Consider the following 15,488-nt stretch of genomic DNA (forward strand, 5'->3'; position numbering starts at 1 on the left):
AGAGGCCGACCACAAGAGGGAGCGTGAACGCTGCTGCCCCTCCGGGGTTTCTGCGTGGTGTGTTTGCCCTGGGTCCACATCCATGTTCACTCTCTCCCACACAACCCTGCACAGGAGGTGTTTAAGGAGCGCATTGGCTACCCTCACCTGCACGAGGTTCTCCAGAGCCACGGCCCCCCCACCCATCGGCTGTTGCAAGAGCTGCTCAACATGGTGAGGGCAGGGGCCCCAAGGCAGCCAGGACTGAGTCAGGGGCCCCAGGGAAGGCCAGCTCTCCTTGGGGGGCTGTGTTGACTGTAGCCGGTACATATGGTGACCCGCAGCTGACCACATGGGTCGGTGTCCCTGGGGGGAGGATGCTGGGCTGCTTGGGGTCCGGAAGCTGCTGCACCTTAGCAAGTTCCAGGATTTTCCTGGGGCCATGAAGTTGAAGTTGAAGGCCAACCCAGACCGAAAGCCAGGGTGCAGGGGTTAACGGGGCTGAAGGACTGTCGTGAGTACAGATGGTCTTCCATGTGCCTCTGACTTTCTGAGCTTCAGACACAGCCTGTGAGCAGGATGGAGGAGCACATGTTGCTTTCCCGCGTTTTAGGCAAGGACGCTGAGAGAAGAGGTCCCATTGTTGGCAGGTGGCCGCTCCATGCCAGCTGCCCATGACCTATACCCCCTCTCCACCCACAGGCTGTGGAGGGTGACCATAGCGTCCGTCCGCCGCCACCCATCCGCAACGAGCAGCCGGTGCTGGTGCTGACACGGTGGCTGCCGGCACTGCCCACGGCCGAGCTGCGGCTCTTCCTAGCACAACGCCTCTGGTGGCTCTGCGACAGCTGCCCTGCCAGCCGTGCCACGTGTGTGCAAGCCGGTCTGGTGGGCTGCCTGTTGGAGACTCTCAGCATGGGGGAAGCCCTGGGGGCCCACTGCCAGGAGCAGCTGCTGGCGCTGCTGCAAGCCCTGGGCCGAGTGTCACTAAGGCCCTTGGAGTTGCGTCGCCTGCTCTGCCCCCCACCAGGGCTGGACTCAGGGCCGGGCGGAGCCGAGGCAGGGAATGCCCGACACGCAGGTGCCATCGTCCGCGCGTTATCAGGCATGGCCCGGCACCAGGGCCCTGCGCGAGCCCTCCACTACTTTGACCTCACGCCCAGCATGGCGGGTATCATGGTGCCCCCTGTGCAGCGATGGCCGGGGACTGGCTTCACCTTCCACGCCTGGCTCTGCCTGCACCCCACGGCTGCAGCACCTGCCCCAGCCCCCACCCGGCCATTCCAGCGGAAGCAGCTATACAGGTGGGTGAGTGCCAGAGGGCGGAGAGTCAGGGTGAATGGGAGGGCCAGCAGGCCTAACAGCCTTGGCCTGCCCCCAGCTTCTTCACCAGCAGTGGCTCAGGGTTTGAGGCCTTCTTCACGGCGGCTGGGACATTGGTGGTGGCCGTGTGCACCCGGAAGGAGTACTTGACCATGAGCTTGCCTGAAGTGTCCTTTGCCGACTCTGCCTGGGTGAGCTCCGTCTTCGTGTGGCCCAGGAGGGCAGGGGGGCACCGAGCCCCGGCCTACAGCCTGACATTGTGGCTTCTGTTCCAGCACTGCGTGGCCATCGTCCATGTGCCCGGGCGCCGGCTTTTCAGCCAGAACCTGGTGCATGTCTACAAAGATGGCCTTCTGGTCAAGACAGGACCCCTCCGATGCCCCTCCCTCAGTGAGGTGCGCCAGGCAGGGTTGGGGGAGGCTCTGGTTAGCCGGGGGGCTTGGACTGGGTGAGCTCTGGTGTTCCCCCCTCCCCAGGCCTTGGACTTCAGCCTCTTGGGCCTGTGCAGCCATGGGGGTCACTGTGAGGAATTGCATGTAGGTGGAACCCCAGGCTTTGCTGCGACCTGACCACTCCCCCAACCCTGGCCCCGCAGCCTTTCTCCTCCTGCTGTATTGGCTCCGCTGGGCACCGCACGACGACCACCACCATGGGGCTGCCTGCGCCACCCGTGCCCGCTGCCCTGGCTCACACTCACCCCTCCCTCGTCCGCTCCCATTCGGTCCCGGCTGCCACAGAGCTTGGCTGGGGGACTGGGCTGATGGCCCCCCTGCAGGAGGGCAGCATCAGCTCCACCCTTGCAGGCACACAGGACACTCGATGGGGCAGCCCCACGTCCCTGGAGGGCGAGCTGGGGGCCGTGGCCATCTTCCATGAAGCCCTGCAGGCAGAGGCCCTGAAGGCCCTGCGCACCCTGGGTATGCAGCCCACCCCCCTACCTGGCCTCAGCCCCCACCCCAGTGTCCCAGAGTCTGGTGGCTGGGACTTATAAAGTGCCCAGGCCAGAACTAGGGATCTGGGAGAGAAGGACCCCAATGTCTGGGGGTCCTCTGATCAGGGCTCTGGATAGGGTTTGGCCCGAGGTTCAGCCAGGTCTGACGACCCCTGCCAACCCTCAGGGCCCAATGAGACAGCACCCTTCAAGCCTGAGAGTGAACTACATGAACTTGGCACCAAGCTGCTCCTCCACTACTCACCTCAGGTATTGGGGGGACAGTTGGCTCAACCCTGTTACCTCCCCCTGGCTCCCACACTGTCTGCCACCCCTTCCTCCAACTGACCCTCGCTATCTGCTCACCCCGTGCCCCCAGGCCTGTAAGAACAACATCTGCCTGGACCTATCCCCAGGCCATGGGCTGGATGGCCGCCTGACAGGCTATACGGTGGAGACCTGGGACGTGAAGGTGTGTGTATACATGTGGGTGGTATGTGGAGAAAGCGTTAGCATGGGCACATGTGTGTACAGGGTGGGCTGGGGAGGGGTACTAGGATCTCGGAGGTCTTTTTATTTATTTATTGATATTAGAGAGAAAGGAAGGTTGGGGAGAGAGAGAAACATCGATTTGTTGTTCGACTTATTCATGTATTCATTGGTTGATTCTTATATGAGTCCTGACCAGAGGCACATATAATGGGCAGCCTTGGTGTATTGGGATGATGTTCTAACCAACTGAGCTACCCGGCCAGGGCCTCGGAGGTCTTTAGGAGACCTGGGTTCAAGAGAACAAAGCTTCCTGGACCCAGGTTTCCAGGCTGGAGGGCATGCTGAGGTGGAGTGAGTCAGGAAATGGCTGAGATCTGCCTTCTCACAGCCGGCCCCCTACCCCTAGGATGTGGTGAACTGTGTGGGAGGCATGGGTGCCCTGCTGCCCCTGCTAGAGCGGGTGGCTGCACAACCCCAAGCAGCTGAGGTGGGTCCAGCTGAAACACATGACCTCGTGGGGCCCGAACTTACCTCTGGCCACAACACCCAGGGCCTGCTCCTTCCCCTGGCCAAGTCCTCAGGTAAGTGTCCCTGGTGCCTTGGTTGTGGGGAGGAAATCTTGGCATGACAAGGGGGGGGTTGGCATGCCTGAGGTCTCTGTGACCACTGGCAGACCCTTGACGCACATCTGTCCCCTTCCTGGTGGCCGGCAGAGGAGCGGATGGAGAGAAACGCAGTAGCTGCCTTTCTGCTGATGCTGCGGAACTTACTGCAGGGCCACACTGTGAACCAGGAGAGCCTGGTGCAGTGCCAGGGGCCTGCCATCATCGGGGCCCTCCTGCGCAAGGTGGGCCTGCTGGGGCAGGTGGGAAGAGGGCTTCCCTGTCTGACCAAGGGGACTGGGTCAGGGGGACCAAGATGCTGTTTGTCAGGGAGAGCCTCCGAGGAGAAGTGACATTAGAGTGGGACTTTGAAAGGCTCGGCAGGGTTCGGCTGAGGGTCTGGGGGCGGTCCCAGCACACGTGGGGACAGGAGACTGCACAGCAGGCTGGGGAGCGTGCACTTCAGAGACAGGAGGGAGCCTCTGAGGGGTTCTGCGCAGGCGGGGAGCTTGTGTCCGTCTGCCTGTGCCCGGCAGGGGGGAAGCTGGGAGACTGGACAGCGGCGGGGCAAGGCCTGACATCTCACCCCGGGTTCTTCTGCCCCAGGTCCCCAGCTGGGCCATGGACATGAATGTGCTCATGTCTGCCCAGCTGCTGATGGAGCAGGTGGCAGCTGAGGGCAGCGGGCCCCTGCTGTACCTGCTCTACCAGCACTTGCTGTTCAACTTCCACCTCTGGAGCCTCAGCGACTTTGCTGTACGCCTCGGTAGGTGTGGGGACTTGGGTGGAGGGACACTGCCAGGAAGCGTGGTGATGGGGGTTCTAAGAAGTTATAACCCTGCTCTGGGTGATCCGAGGGGACATACTTGCTCTGGGGCGCCTGAGGGGAACATGGCCCTTCCTGGGGGCATCTGGTAGCCTGAGCCCTCCGCCGATGCCCATTCAGGCCACATCCAGTACATGTCCAGCATAGTCCGAGAGCACAGACAGAAGCTGCGGAAGAAGTATGGGGTCCAGTTCATCCTCGATGCCCTACGCACTCACTACAGGTGAGCTGCTGGGGCAGGTGGCCCAGGGGCTGCCCCAGCGGCCTCCGGTCTTGCGATGGGGCAGTTCAGCCCCCCAGCTCCCCTGCCCACTCTCCCCGTTCTCTCCCGTCTGGGTGGGTGTGCCTGCGGACCCGTCCAGCCCACAGCGGGAGCGCCCTCTAGCGGCTGACGACCTGCGCACGGTGCAGACTTCACTCCTGGGCCTGGCGCGGGAGTTCCTGGTACGGAGCTCCCCGGCTGATGACATGCAGGTCGTCCTGAACTTTCTGGCAGCTTCAGGTGATGACGGCCAGGTAGGCTGGAGCTCGGTGACAAGGAGGCTTGGTTGAGGGGTAGAGTGTGGACCCCGTGGGGAGACCCAGCCTAGTGTGAGCCTTTGTCTCCCTAAGGTGGTGGGCGCCCTGGACCTGCTGCTGGCACTGCTGCAGGGCTCGTCGGCGCAGGAGTCTCTGGCTGTCTTCCTGCTGGAGCCGGGGAACCTGGAGGTGCTGCTGGCACTGCTGGTGCAGTCAAGGTCACCGCCCCTGCTGTCCGACCGCATCTGCAAGGTACACCTGGCCCACCCGACCCTGGCATCCCATTGGCTGTGGCTCCTGCTTGAGGTCCAAGGAGGCACCGCAGGCCTTGGGCTGGCAGAGGAAGCTGTCTTTGCAGGCTTTTCTTGGAACACCACACCTGTGTGGTGACTTCCCTGCCTACAGTAACTTCTTCCCCGTGGTGACCCCCCCCACCCACCCACCCCCGTATGTATACAGATCCTGTGCAGACTGCAGCAGAATGAGCGCTCACCTGAGCGGGGCCGCCAGCGGCTCCGGCTGCAAGAGTATGGCCTCCAGGGTCTTGTCGCCTGCCTGCCAGAAGGGGCGGTTTCCCTCCAGCTCTGCCAGGGCCTCTACAAGCTGTTCCTGGGGACAGGTACAACATGGTTGGGACCAAGAGGCAGGCCAGGTGCAGGGGTGATATGGATCCAGGAAGAGGGCAGGTGGGAATAGGGAAGGTGTTGGTACAAGGGCCAAGGCTGGGTCAGCAGCGGGGTGTAGCCCCTACTGGGGTCAGTCCCTCAGGCCCTCTCTGGCCGTTCTTCCAGATTGCCTGAACCTCTCAGATCTGATGGCTGTGGTGCAACTGTCCCTCCAGGCTGACCTCAGCGTCCGTCTGTACATCTGTCGCCAGGTGAGTGTGGGAGGTGAAAGCTTTGGCGGGGGTTGGCGGTTCTACCCTGAGGACTCCCTTTGTCTGCCAGCGGTGAGGGGTCTCTGGACCCAGGACAGGGGTCTGGGAGCAGATCTCTTGGGCGAGTCCCTCACTTGCTGTGCCCTGGCCCGCAGCTCTTCCACCTCATCTACAGACAGCCTGACGTAGTGCGACTGCTGGCCCGACAGGCCGGCTGGCAGGATGTCCTGACCCGGCTCTACGTGCTGGAGGCTGCCACGGCCGGCAGTCCCCTGCCCTTTCCCCCAGAGCTGCCTGCCTCCCCAGACCCAGCCTTACCCAAGCCACCCACTGAGTCACCTGACCCTTCGGATGTCTTCCTGCCCTCAGAGGCCCCCAGCCCTGACCCCGATGCCTTTTACCAAGCTCTCTCCCCATTCTGCACACCCTTTGACCTGGGCCTGGAACGGTCCAGTGTGGGCTCAGGCAATACTGCTGGCGACGGCAGCAGCGGGACAATTACTCCTGCCAGCCAGCCTGGCACACCGTCCCCGCTGGATGGGCCCCGGCCCTTCCCTGCTGCCCGTGGCCGCCACAGCTCCAGTCTGTCCAACGTGCTGGAAGATGGCAGCCTGCCTGAGCCTGCCATCAGTGGGGATGACATCTCTAATACCAGCAATCCTCAGGTGAGGCAGGCCCGCCCTCTGCGTCTGCGTGGCACTAAGGAGGGGCATCTCTGGGACATGAGGCAGGCAGTGTAGCCTTTATTCAGGTGTAGCCCTGTCTGACGTCAAGGCTGCAGCTGCCAGTGGGGCCCAGAATAAGAAAGAGACTTTACAGGGCCCGTGGACAGATCTGAGGGTCATACCTGGTGCTTTTGGGTTTGGGGATGGGGCCTCTGCTTCTTCTGTGACATTCTTCCAGAGAATCCCAGGACAGTTCTTGAGGCCTGTGAGGACTGAGGTATGATTGTGTGAACTGCCTGATCCTGTCTTAGGAGTCACTGAGACCCCAGGAATCTCCCTGGAATCCAGGCAGTGGCTAAGGCCTTTACACCGTTTTTCCAGGCCTTAGAACCAGGCCATCTGTTGGCTGAATGCTCTGTCTCCTGTTGTCCTTATTAGCAGTGGGCAAGGGGTGCGGTCAGCCTGATCCCCTGTGTCCCTGGCACCCCCCTCACGCCACTCATCTGTGCCTGCAGCAAACCCCTGAGGAGGAGCTGTGTAACCTGCTCACCAACGTGCTGTTCTTGGTGACATGGCGGGGCGTGGAAGGCAGTGACGAGGCCGCTTGGCGGGAACGTGGCCAGGTGTTCTCAGTGCTCACCCAGCTGGGGGCCTCAGCCACACTTGTGCGCCCACCAGACTGCATCAAGCGCAGGTGAGGGGCAGCTTGGGTGGGTGGGGGCCTCTGGGAAGCCTGAGGGTAAGGCAGGCGGTCAGAGAGACACCTGAGGCCCTCTCCTGTCCCCAGCCTCCTGGAGATGATGCTGGAGTCAGCCCTGACTGACATCAAAGAGGCCCCTGCTGGGGTCCTGGCCAGCCTCACCCAGCAGGTGCTTTGGCTGCTGCGCTTGCTGCAGGACTTCCTGTGCGCTGAGGGCCACGGCAACCAGGAGCTGTGGAGCGAGAAGGTACGCCAGCGCGCAGGGGTGTGGGCCGTGTGAGCACGCATGTGCCCCTGAGCCTGCAGGTCTGGGGGATGAGTACATGTGTGCAGTCCTGGGTGGATTGGCACGGGTGTCTGTGAGCATGGACCTGCCTGTATGTACAAACCTGACCTGGCCCCAGGCCCACACCTTACTGTGCTCCCTCCCCCTGGGCTTCTGGCCTCATCTGGTGCCGGCTGCTGGGAATATGTTGTGTGGCAGCTCTTTGAAGGTGTGTGCAGCCTGCTAGACCGCCTGGGAGCCTGGCCTCACCTGGCCAATGGCGCAGCGGATCTCCGAGAAATGGCACAGATTGGCCTGCACCTCGTGCTTGGGTACATCCTGTTGGAAGACCCTCAGGTGAATACAGGGTGGTTGTGGGGGAGGGGAGGGGCAGGTGTAGGGAGCTCGGGGAGTGGCTGGGTGCCACCCACACTTCCCTTTGGCTCCCAGCTACACGCCCAGGCCTATGTGAGGCTGCACTCGCTGCTGCAGACCGCGGTGCCCATGCGCCGGGAGGAGGCCTGCTATGTGCTCTCCAAACTGGAGGCCGTGCTGGCGCGGGCGCTTAACACCTTCTCCTGCGAGATGGCCACCGAGGACCGGGAGCCCCCACCTATAGCTGCTGCATCTGCGGAGCGCTGCTCATGGCTGGTGCCGCTGGTGCGCACGCTGCTGGACCGCGCCTACCAACCGCTGGGGCTGCAGTGGGGGCTGCCTTCCCTGCCGCCCACCAACGGCAGCCCCACCTTCTTTGAGGACTTCCAGGCCTTTTGTGCCACACCTGAATGGCGTCACTTCATCGACAAGCAGGTGCCTGGAGGCGGGGGCATGGGAAGAGAAGTGTGGGCTAGGAGCCCACATCGAGCACCGGCGTTCTTTCCTCCAGGTTCAGCCCACCATGTCCCAGTTCGAAATGGACACCTACGCTAAGAGCCACGATCTCATGTCGGGCTTCTGGAACTCCTGCTACGACACACTCATGAGCAGTGGGCAGCGGTGCCAGCGAGAGCGGGCACATAGTCGTCGGGTCTTCCAGGTGTGCTCCTGGGCTGGGGGACCCCTGATGGGTCAGGGCAGGAAGCAGCTCCCAGGGCTCACCCATCGCTCTCCTCTCCCACCCCCAGGAGCTGGTGCTGGAACCCGTGCAGCGGCGGGCGCGCCTGGAAGGGCTGCGCTACACGACGGCGCTGAAGCAGCAGGCAGCGCAGCACGCCGCCTTCCTGCTGCACTGGGGGGCGCTGTGGCGGCAGCTCTCCAGCCCCTGCGGGGCCTGGGCTCTGAGGTGGGCGGGGCTTGGGGCAGGGGCGGGGCTCAGGGGGTGGGCGGGGGCGACCTGGAGAGCTAGACTGACTGCCTTTGGGGTGAGGCCTGGGAGGAATCACCCGGGACATATCTACAGGGACCTGCCCACACCCCGGTGGAAGATGTCCAGCGCGGAGACATACTCGCGCATGCGTCTGAAGCTGGTGCCCAACCATCACTTCAATTCTCACCTGGAAGCCAGTGCCCTCCGCGACAACCTAGGTGAGACGGTGTGCTGAGTTGGGTCTACCCAACCTTATATGCCGTCCTGCCGAGTTCTGGCTGAGCACCCTTGGGCCCCTTGCAGGTGAGGCCCCTCTGACGCCCACCGAGGAGGCCTCGCTGCCTCTAGCAGTGAGCAAAGAGGCCAAAGTCAGCACCCCACCCGAGGAGCTGCAGGAAGACCAGCTGGGCGAGGACGAGCTGGCTTCACTGGAGACTGCGTGAGTGGGGCTGGGAGAGAGCCCACTGGGCAGCGGGCCGGGGGTCCGCCCCACGTATGCGTGCCTGCTGGGAGGTTGACCCCTGAGTCCATTCCCTGTTCTGCTGCAGGGCTAAGCACCCTGAAGGGACTGTCCCAAATCAGGTGGGGGGTTGGGGAGAGCTGTCAAACAGAACTGGCAGTTGCTCTTTCATGGCTAGGCACCCCAGAGCTAGGATGGGGCCCACGGGAGTGGCAGGGGCTGAGCAAGGGAAAGCTGGGAACACGAGTTGGTGCCCTGGCAAGACATTCAGAAACCCAGGGGCAGGAACGGGGGCCAGTCTGGACCCTGAACAGCGCCTTCGTCCCCTCTGACTTGATGGCACTCGGAGAGTGTGCTCCTGGGGCTTATAGGGAAGGGGGTCCCAGAGTCTAGAGCCTGAGGTGGGCACTGATTCCCAGGATGGAGGCAGCGGAACTGGACGAGCAGCATGAGAAGTTGGTGGTGTCAGCTGAATGCCAACTGGTTACACCAGTGGCTGTGGTCCCAGGGCTGTTGGAAGTCACCACACAGCACATATACTTCTACGATGGCAGTGCTGAGCGCGTGGAAACTGAGGAGGGTGCGTCCTGATGAAGCAGGTTGGCGTGATGGCAGCGGGGTGGCATGGTCTGGTGGGGCTGGGTTGAGTGAATCCTGCACCTGCTACCCATCCCTGCAGGCATTGGCCATGACTTCCGGCGCCCACTGGCCCAGCTACGCGAGGTCCACCTGCGGCGTTTCAACCTGCGCCGTTCAGCACTTGAACTCTTCTTTATTGATCAGGCCAACTACTTCCTCAACTTCCCCTGCAAGGTGGGCGGGACTGCAGTCTCATCTCCTTGCCAGGCCCCCAGGCCTCAGCCTTGCCCCATGCCACCCCACACCCAGATACGGAACAAGGTGTACAAGTGGCTCCTGCGCCTGCGACCTCCTACCCAAGGCTACCTAAGCAGCCGCTCCCCCCAGGAGATGCTGCGTGCCTCAGGCCTTACCCAGGTGAGAACCCTGGAGTGTGATGGGTGGTGAGGTCAGAGCTCTGCAGTTGGGAGGAGCGCTGGACAGCCGAGCCAGCTCACCTGTTGCCCCTGCCCCCCAGAAATGGGTACAGCGGGAGATATCCAACTTCGAGTACCTGATGCAACTCAACACCATTGCGGGGCGGACCTACAACGACTTGTCTCAGTACCCTGTGGTGAGAACCTGCTCCTCTGGTCTGCCAGCCCTGGTTCACCCAAGTGTAGGCGCTGATCGGGGGGCTAAGCCCCAAGCTTTGTCGGCGCTGCCTTAGGCTTGGCCTCTGTTCCCAGCCACCCCCACACACCCAGCCCCACTCTGGTCCCCTTCTGGCCTCTGTTTTCCCTGAAGGGAACTCTGACCCAGACAGGCTATCCTGCTCCCCTGTGACCCCTCCAAGTGGTGGGTCCCCACCTGTGGGCTCTGCCCATCTTCCTGAGGGTGAGGGCAGGGCAGAGTGGGCAGACAGGCCACCAGGACCCTCATGCAGCTCCTGCCCGGGTGGGCGGCCAGTTCCCCTGGGTCCTACAGGACTACGTGTCCCCAACCCTGGACCTCAGCAACCCGGCTGTCTTCCGGGACCTGTCCAAGCCCATCGGTGTGGTGAACCCCAAGCATGCCCAGCTCGTGAGGGAGAAGTGAGCATGTGGGCAAGGCTGGGCTCGGAGGTTGGGATGGGCAAGGGTGGGGGCTTCTGCTGACTCCCCTCTAACTGTGACGCCAGATATGAGAGCTTTGAGGACCCAGCGGGCACCATTGACAAGTTCCACTATGGCACCCACTATTCCAACGCGGCGGGTGTGATGCACTACCTCATCCGCATGGAGCCCTTCACCTCCCTGCACGTCCAGCTGCAGAGTGGCCGGTGCGGCCCAGGGGGTGGCGGGCAGGTGGCAGCTGGTGGGGGGAGGCCAGCAGATGTGGGGAAGAGGGCAGGTCCTCCAGACACCCTGGGTCCCCTGCCTCTCTGCCCTTCTTTCCCCGCTGTACCTTCTCTCTCCCTGTCCCCGTTGTCTCTGCCTCACTTTGACCCATCCCCTCCCCCCAGCTTTGACTGCTCTGACCGGCAGTTCCACTCAGTGGCAGCAGCCTGGCAGGCCCGCCTGGACAGCCTGGCCGACGTGAAGGAGCTCATCCCTGAGTTCTTCTACTTCCCCGACTTTCTGGAGAATCAGAACAGTAGGAGCTGGCGTGGGGACGGAGACGTGGGCCGGGGTGGCCAGGTAGCAGGTGAAGACAGCTGACCTGCTCCTCTGTTCCAGGCTTTGACCTGGGCTGCCTTCAGCTGACCAATGAGAAGGTGGGTGACGTGGTGCTGCCCCCGTGGGCCAGCTCCCCTGAGGACTTCATCCAGCAGCACCGCCAGGCTCTGGTGAGGACATGAGCACCTGCGGACAGGTGGACAGTCAGGCTTAGGGGTCAGCTGTCTGTCCCTAGACTGACCTCCCCTCTCCACCCCCAGGAGTCAGAGTACGTGTCTGCCCACCTGCACGAGTGGATTGATCTCATCTTTGGCTACAAGCAGCGGGGGCCAGCTGCAGAGGAGGCCCTCAATGTCTTCTATTACTGCACCTATGAGGGTGGGCAGGGCCCTGGGCTTCAGTGGGGGCTGGGCACAGATGAGGAGTGGGGAATGCAGAGGATGCAAAAGGAGTCCTGACTGCTCTACCTGCCTTCCCAGGGGCTGTGGACCTGGACCACGTGGCAGATGAGCGGGAACGGAAGGCTCTGGAGGGCATTATCAGCAACTTTGGGCAGACTCCCTGTCAGCTGCTAAAGGTAAGGCCAGTTTGGAGGAAGGGGATCAGGTCGGGGTGTCCACGCTGTGGCACTGACTGGCCCCTCGCCCACAGGAGCCACATCCAGCTCGGCTCTCAGCTGAGGAAGCAGCCCAGCGCCTGGCCCGTCTGGACACTAACTCACCTAGCATCTTCCAGCACCTGGACCAGCTCAGGGCCTTCTTCGCAGAGGTGAGAGGAGATGGGCCTCAACTTTCTACTCTGTGAAATGAGCGGCACCCCATCATCCTTACCAACTTTTCAGGGCGGATGGAAAACCTAAATCAAGGTCACTGATATTAAGACATCTTGGAAAAAAGTGAAAATGAGAGGACTACGGGCCTGTGGCTGGGGTACCATCTTCACGAGGGCAAGGACAAGGCGTAGTAAGACCATAGGGGAGGGCCTCTGGCTAGGACCCTCCCTCACCTTCCTAGGCTCTCCTCTGCTGCCAGCATGCTGGGGGGCGTGGAGTAATGTGGCAGGCAGACCAAGGTTGAGACCAAGCTTGAGGCTCAGGAAGGATCTTCCTTGTCCATTCCAGCTTCTCGCTTTTCTTTAAAGATTTTATTTATTTATTTACTTTTAGAGATAGTGAAGGGGAGGGAAAAAGAGAGGGAAAGAAACATCATTGTGTGGTTGCCTCATGTGCCCCCCAACTGGGGACCTGGCCCACAACCCAGGTATGTGCCCTGACTGGGAATCGAACCAGTGACCCTTTGGTTCACAGGCCGGCGCTCAATTCACTGAGCCACATAATCCGGGGCTCTTTTTATTGCTTTGAGATAGATATAGAGAGGGAATCATCAATTTGTTGTTTCACTTATTTATCATTCAGTTCTTGTATGTGCCCTGACCGGGATCGAACCCGAAACCTTGGCGTATTGGGATGATGCTTTAACCAGCTGAGCTACCGGCCAGGGCTCTCACTCACTTTCTAAGATGCCTTCCTGAAGACCCACTGGTCTCATGCATGTTTCTCAGAGGGACCGCAGCCTTTATGACACCTAGCCTGTGACCCCTGGGGGCTGAAGGCAAAGAAAGGAGTGGTGGTGTCCCAGGGAGCGGGTAATGTGGTGGGGGCCCCGGCTGGCCTCTCTGGCACAGCCAGCTCTGCTCTCTACCCCACAGGCCATCAGTGAGAATGTGCCCCTGGTGCTGGCCCTGGTTCCCCACCGACAGCTCCACTCCTTCATGACCCCAGACCTGCTGGTAAGTGCACCAGGCAGGACCCCACCCAGCTCCACCCCCTCTCTGACTCTGCCCCAAACCTGCCTGCCTCTGCCCCCCTCTTGCTCGTAGGTGACTGTGAGTGCCAACGGGCTGCTGGGCACCCACAGCTGGTTGCCCTACGACCGTAACATAAGCAACTACTTCAGCTTCATCAAAGACTCCACCAAGTAAGACAGAAGGCTGTGGGCAGGGTCGGGCACCCCTCCACCCGATCAGGATGCCAGCCAGGCGCTGGGTCTAGCCGGGGTCTCTGAGGGCCTGGGTATCCTTTGTGGCCTGGCCTCACCTGTCATCCCCGTCACTGGGTCAGGGTGCAGCGACTGCTGAGTGGCCCCTGGGCATCGGACAGTGGCGTAAGTGGGCGAGCCCTGGCAGTGGCCCCTGATGGAAAGCTGCTGTTCAGTGGTGGCCATTGGGACGGCAGCCTTCGAGTGACCACACTACCCCGGGGCAAGCTGTTGAGCCAGATCAGCCGCCACCTTGGTACGAGCAGGCTGGAAGTTGGGGGTGGTGCAGGTCGGTTGTATTCTGAGGTCGGCCAGTGAAGGTGTGACTACTGTGTTCTCCGTGGACCTTCCCTGCCCCTGCAGACATAGTGACCTGCCTTGCACTGGACACCTGTGGCATCTACCTCATCTCAGGCTCCCGGGACACCACATGCATGGTGTGGCGGCTCCTGCAGGAGGTGTGCTGGGTGGGCAGCTTCGTGGGGCCCCTATAGGCCAGACCTGCAGCCCACCTGCCCCTCAGTAGGCTTCCTTTCAGTCTTGCCCTTCTTTCTTCCCCTTCCGTCTGCCTCTGTGAGCAAGTCTGGGGCCCCACAGCCCTCCAGCTCTGGCTTTGAATGATGCCCTCACTCTCCTGAGATAGCCTTCCCATTCAAGGGCCAGGATAATGGGATGCTCCCAGTCCTGAGCCGGCCTTGGCCTCCCACAGGACGGCCTCTCAGTGGGGCTGGCGTCAAGGCCGATGCAGGTCCTATATGGGCACGAGGCTGCAGTGAGCTGTGTGGCCATCAGCACTGAACTGGACACGGCTGTGTCTGGATCCGAGGTGTGTGCATGCCTGTGCCTAGGGGGGCCGAGTTTGCTGGGCCCTGCCCCTGAACAGCACCCTAAGCTGCCTTCCTACAGGATGGGACTGTGATCATCCACACTGTACGCCGTGGCCAGTTCGTGGCTGCACTACGGCCCCCGGGGGCCATGTTGCCTGGACCCGTGTCCCACCTGGCGCTGGGGTCTGAGGGCCAGATCGTGGTACAGAGCTCGGCACGGGAACGTCTGGGGGCTCAGGTATGGGAAAGGGGCGCCCAGTCAAGACGGGTGGTTGGGATTCTGCCCTTGCTGACACCTCCTGCTTCTTCCAGGTCACCTACTCCTTGCATCTGTACTCGGTAAATGGGAGGTTGCGGGCTTCGATGCCCCTGGTAGAGCAGCCCACAGCCCTGGCAGTGACAGAGGACTTTGTTCTGCTGGGCACAGCCCAGTGTGCCCTGCACATCCTCCACCTGAACAAGTGAGCCCCACCGTTTATGGGTTCATGGTCCCTCGGGGTGGTGGTCATTGGCAGGGGATACTAGGAGGTGCCCCCCATGGATCCACACCCTCTTTGTACACCTGTGGGCACATCCTGCAAGTCCTGTCACCCAACTCCTCGTCCCCCAATGGGGAGATCTTGCCCTTGGCCTCTCTTAGCCACACACTTGTGGGAGATCTCTTCGGGAATCAGGGTTTCAACTGAACTCTCCTTCAAATGAGGGCAGGCAGGGTATATAGGAGTCTGCTTGATGCCAGGCTGCCTCATAGTTGCAAATTCGTGTATCCCCTCCCTCTGCCCTTCCAGGCTGCTCCCGGCCGCGCCTCCCCTGCCCATGAAGGTGCCCATCCGCAGCCTGGCTGTGACGAAGGAGCGCAGCCACGTGCTTGTGGGTCTGGAGGACGGCAAGCTTATCGTGGTGGGCGCGGGGCAGCCCTCGGAGGTGAGGATAAGGGCAAGGTGGGCCTCCAGTGGGACGGGGAGTGATGGTCGCAGCTGATCCCACTCCGCTCTTCCTCCCACCAGGTGCGCAGCATCCAGTTCACACGGAAGCTGTGGCGGTCCTCGCGGCGCATCTCGCAGGTGTCCTCTGGAGAGACGGAGTACAAACCCGCCGAGGCGCGCTGACAACCGGTCCCGCCCCCAGCATAGGATCCGACCGAGAGGCCCCGCCCAGGAGTCGCCGCACCCGGGGGTGCGCGCAGCCCCACCCCCGCTCAGCTCAGGAATTCAGGGGCGGTGTCACTCCAGGAAGTCCCGCCCCTCGCCGGCAGAGGGGCAGCGCGGAGTCCCGGCACTGGCCCTAGCGGGCGCACAGCACTTTTTGCACAGTCTGGCGCGGGGACCCCTGCCTCCCAAGTCCCCAGTTCCAGCAGAGCACCGGGACCGGGCTGTGGCCTTAATCCCTAAGGCGGCTCCCGCTCTCCCATTCTCGGCAATAAACCGGGCCTAGTTTTGTAGCTGCTCCGCCTCTGAGTATGTG

At 62.0% G+C, this 15,488-nt stretch overlaps 1 protein-coding gene across 1 annotated transcript in view; it reads left to right on the top strand.

The window, feature by feature from the left end:
- The window catches only part of NBEAL2 (neurobeachin like 2), a 28,956-nt gene extending 13,491 nt beyond the window's left edge, over nt 1-15,465 (top strand). The window contains exons 12-54 of the mRNA XM_090284642.1: nt 115-213; nt 682-1,283; nt 1,361-1,493; nt 1,578-1,697; nt 1,898-2,219; nt 2,421-2,503; nt 2,613-2,705; nt 3,132-3,306; nt 3,439-3,572; nt 3,934-4,093; nt 4,274-4,376; nt 4,516-4,669; nt 4,766-4,924; nt 5,132-5,291; nt 5,464-5,549; nt 5,705-6,214; nt 6,730-6,908; nt 7,002-7,161; nt 7,399-7,536; nt 7,630-7,989; nt 8,066-8,215; nt 8,304-8,461; nt 8,579-8,703; nt 8,789-8,924; nt 9,365-9,525; nt 9,625-9,941; nt 10,042-10,137; nt 10,473-10,597; nt 10,684-10,824; nt 11,008-11,138; nt 11,222-11,331; nt 11,422-11,539; nt 11,641-11,738; nt 11,813-11,929; nt 12,869-12,949; nt 13,040-13,137; nt 13,281-13,453; nt 13,561-13,655; nt 13,907-14,023; nt 14,104-14,262; nt 14,337-14,485; nt 14,813-14,948; nt 15,032-15,465. Coding sequence (XP_090140768.1) covers nt 115-213; nt 682-1,283; nt 1,361-1,493; nt 1,578-1,697; nt 1,898-2,219; nt 2,421-2,503; nt 2,613-2,705; nt 3,132-3,306; nt 3,439-3,572; nt 3,934-4,093; nt 4,274-4,376; nt 4,516-4,669; nt 4,766-4,924; nt 5,132-5,291; nt 5,464-5,549; nt 5,705-6,214; nt 6,730-6,908; nt 7,002-7,161; nt 7,399-7,536; nt 7,630-7,989; nt 8,066-8,215; nt 8,304-8,461; nt 8,579-8,703; nt 8,789-8,924; nt 9,365-9,525; nt 9,625-9,941; nt 10,042-10,137; nt 10,473-10,597; nt 10,684-10,824; nt 11,008-11,138; nt 11,222-11,331; nt 11,422-11,539; nt 11,641-11,738; nt 11,813-11,929; nt 12,869-12,949; nt 13,040-13,137; nt 13,281-13,453; nt 13,561-13,655; nt 13,907-14,023; nt 14,104-14,262; nt 14,337-14,485; nt 14,813-14,948; nt 15,032-15,133 — 7,023 coding nt within the window. The 3' untranslated portion in view covers nt 15,134-15,465. The remainder of the gene's footprint in view (nt 1-114; nt 214-681; nt 1,284-1,360; nt 1,494-1,577; nt 1,698-1,897; nt 2,220-2,420; nt 2,504-2,612; nt 2,706-3,131; nt 3,307-3,438; nt 3,573-3,933; nt 4,094-4,273; nt 4,377-4,515; nt 4,670-4,765; nt 4,925-5,131; nt 5,292-5,463; nt 5,550-5,704; nt 6,215-6,729; nt 6,909-7,001; nt 7,162-7,398; nt 7,537-7,629; nt 7,990-8,065; nt 8,216-8,303; nt 8,462-8,578; nt 8,704-8,788; nt 8,925-9,364; nt 9,526-9,624; nt 9,942-10,041; nt 10,138-10,472; nt 10,598-10,683; nt 10,825-11,007; nt 11,139-11,221; nt 11,332-11,421; nt 11,540-11,640; nt 11,739-11,812; nt 11,930-12,868; nt 12,950-13,039; nt 13,138-13,280; nt 13,454-13,560; nt 13,656-13,906; nt 14,024-14,103; nt 14,263-14,336; nt 14,486-14,812; nt 14,949-15,031) is intronic.
- Nucleotides 15,466-15,488: the final 23 nt, after the last annotated feature.

This window comes from Furipterus horrens, unplaced genomic scaffold, assembly GCF_987537825.1.
Source record: "Furipterus horrens unplaced genomic scaffold, mFurHor1.1.pri manual_scaffold_7, whole genome shotgun sequence".
In the NCBI taxonomy this organism is placed as follows: Eukaryota; Metazoa; Chordata; class Mammalia; order Chiroptera; family Furipteridae; genus Furipterus; species Furipterus horrens.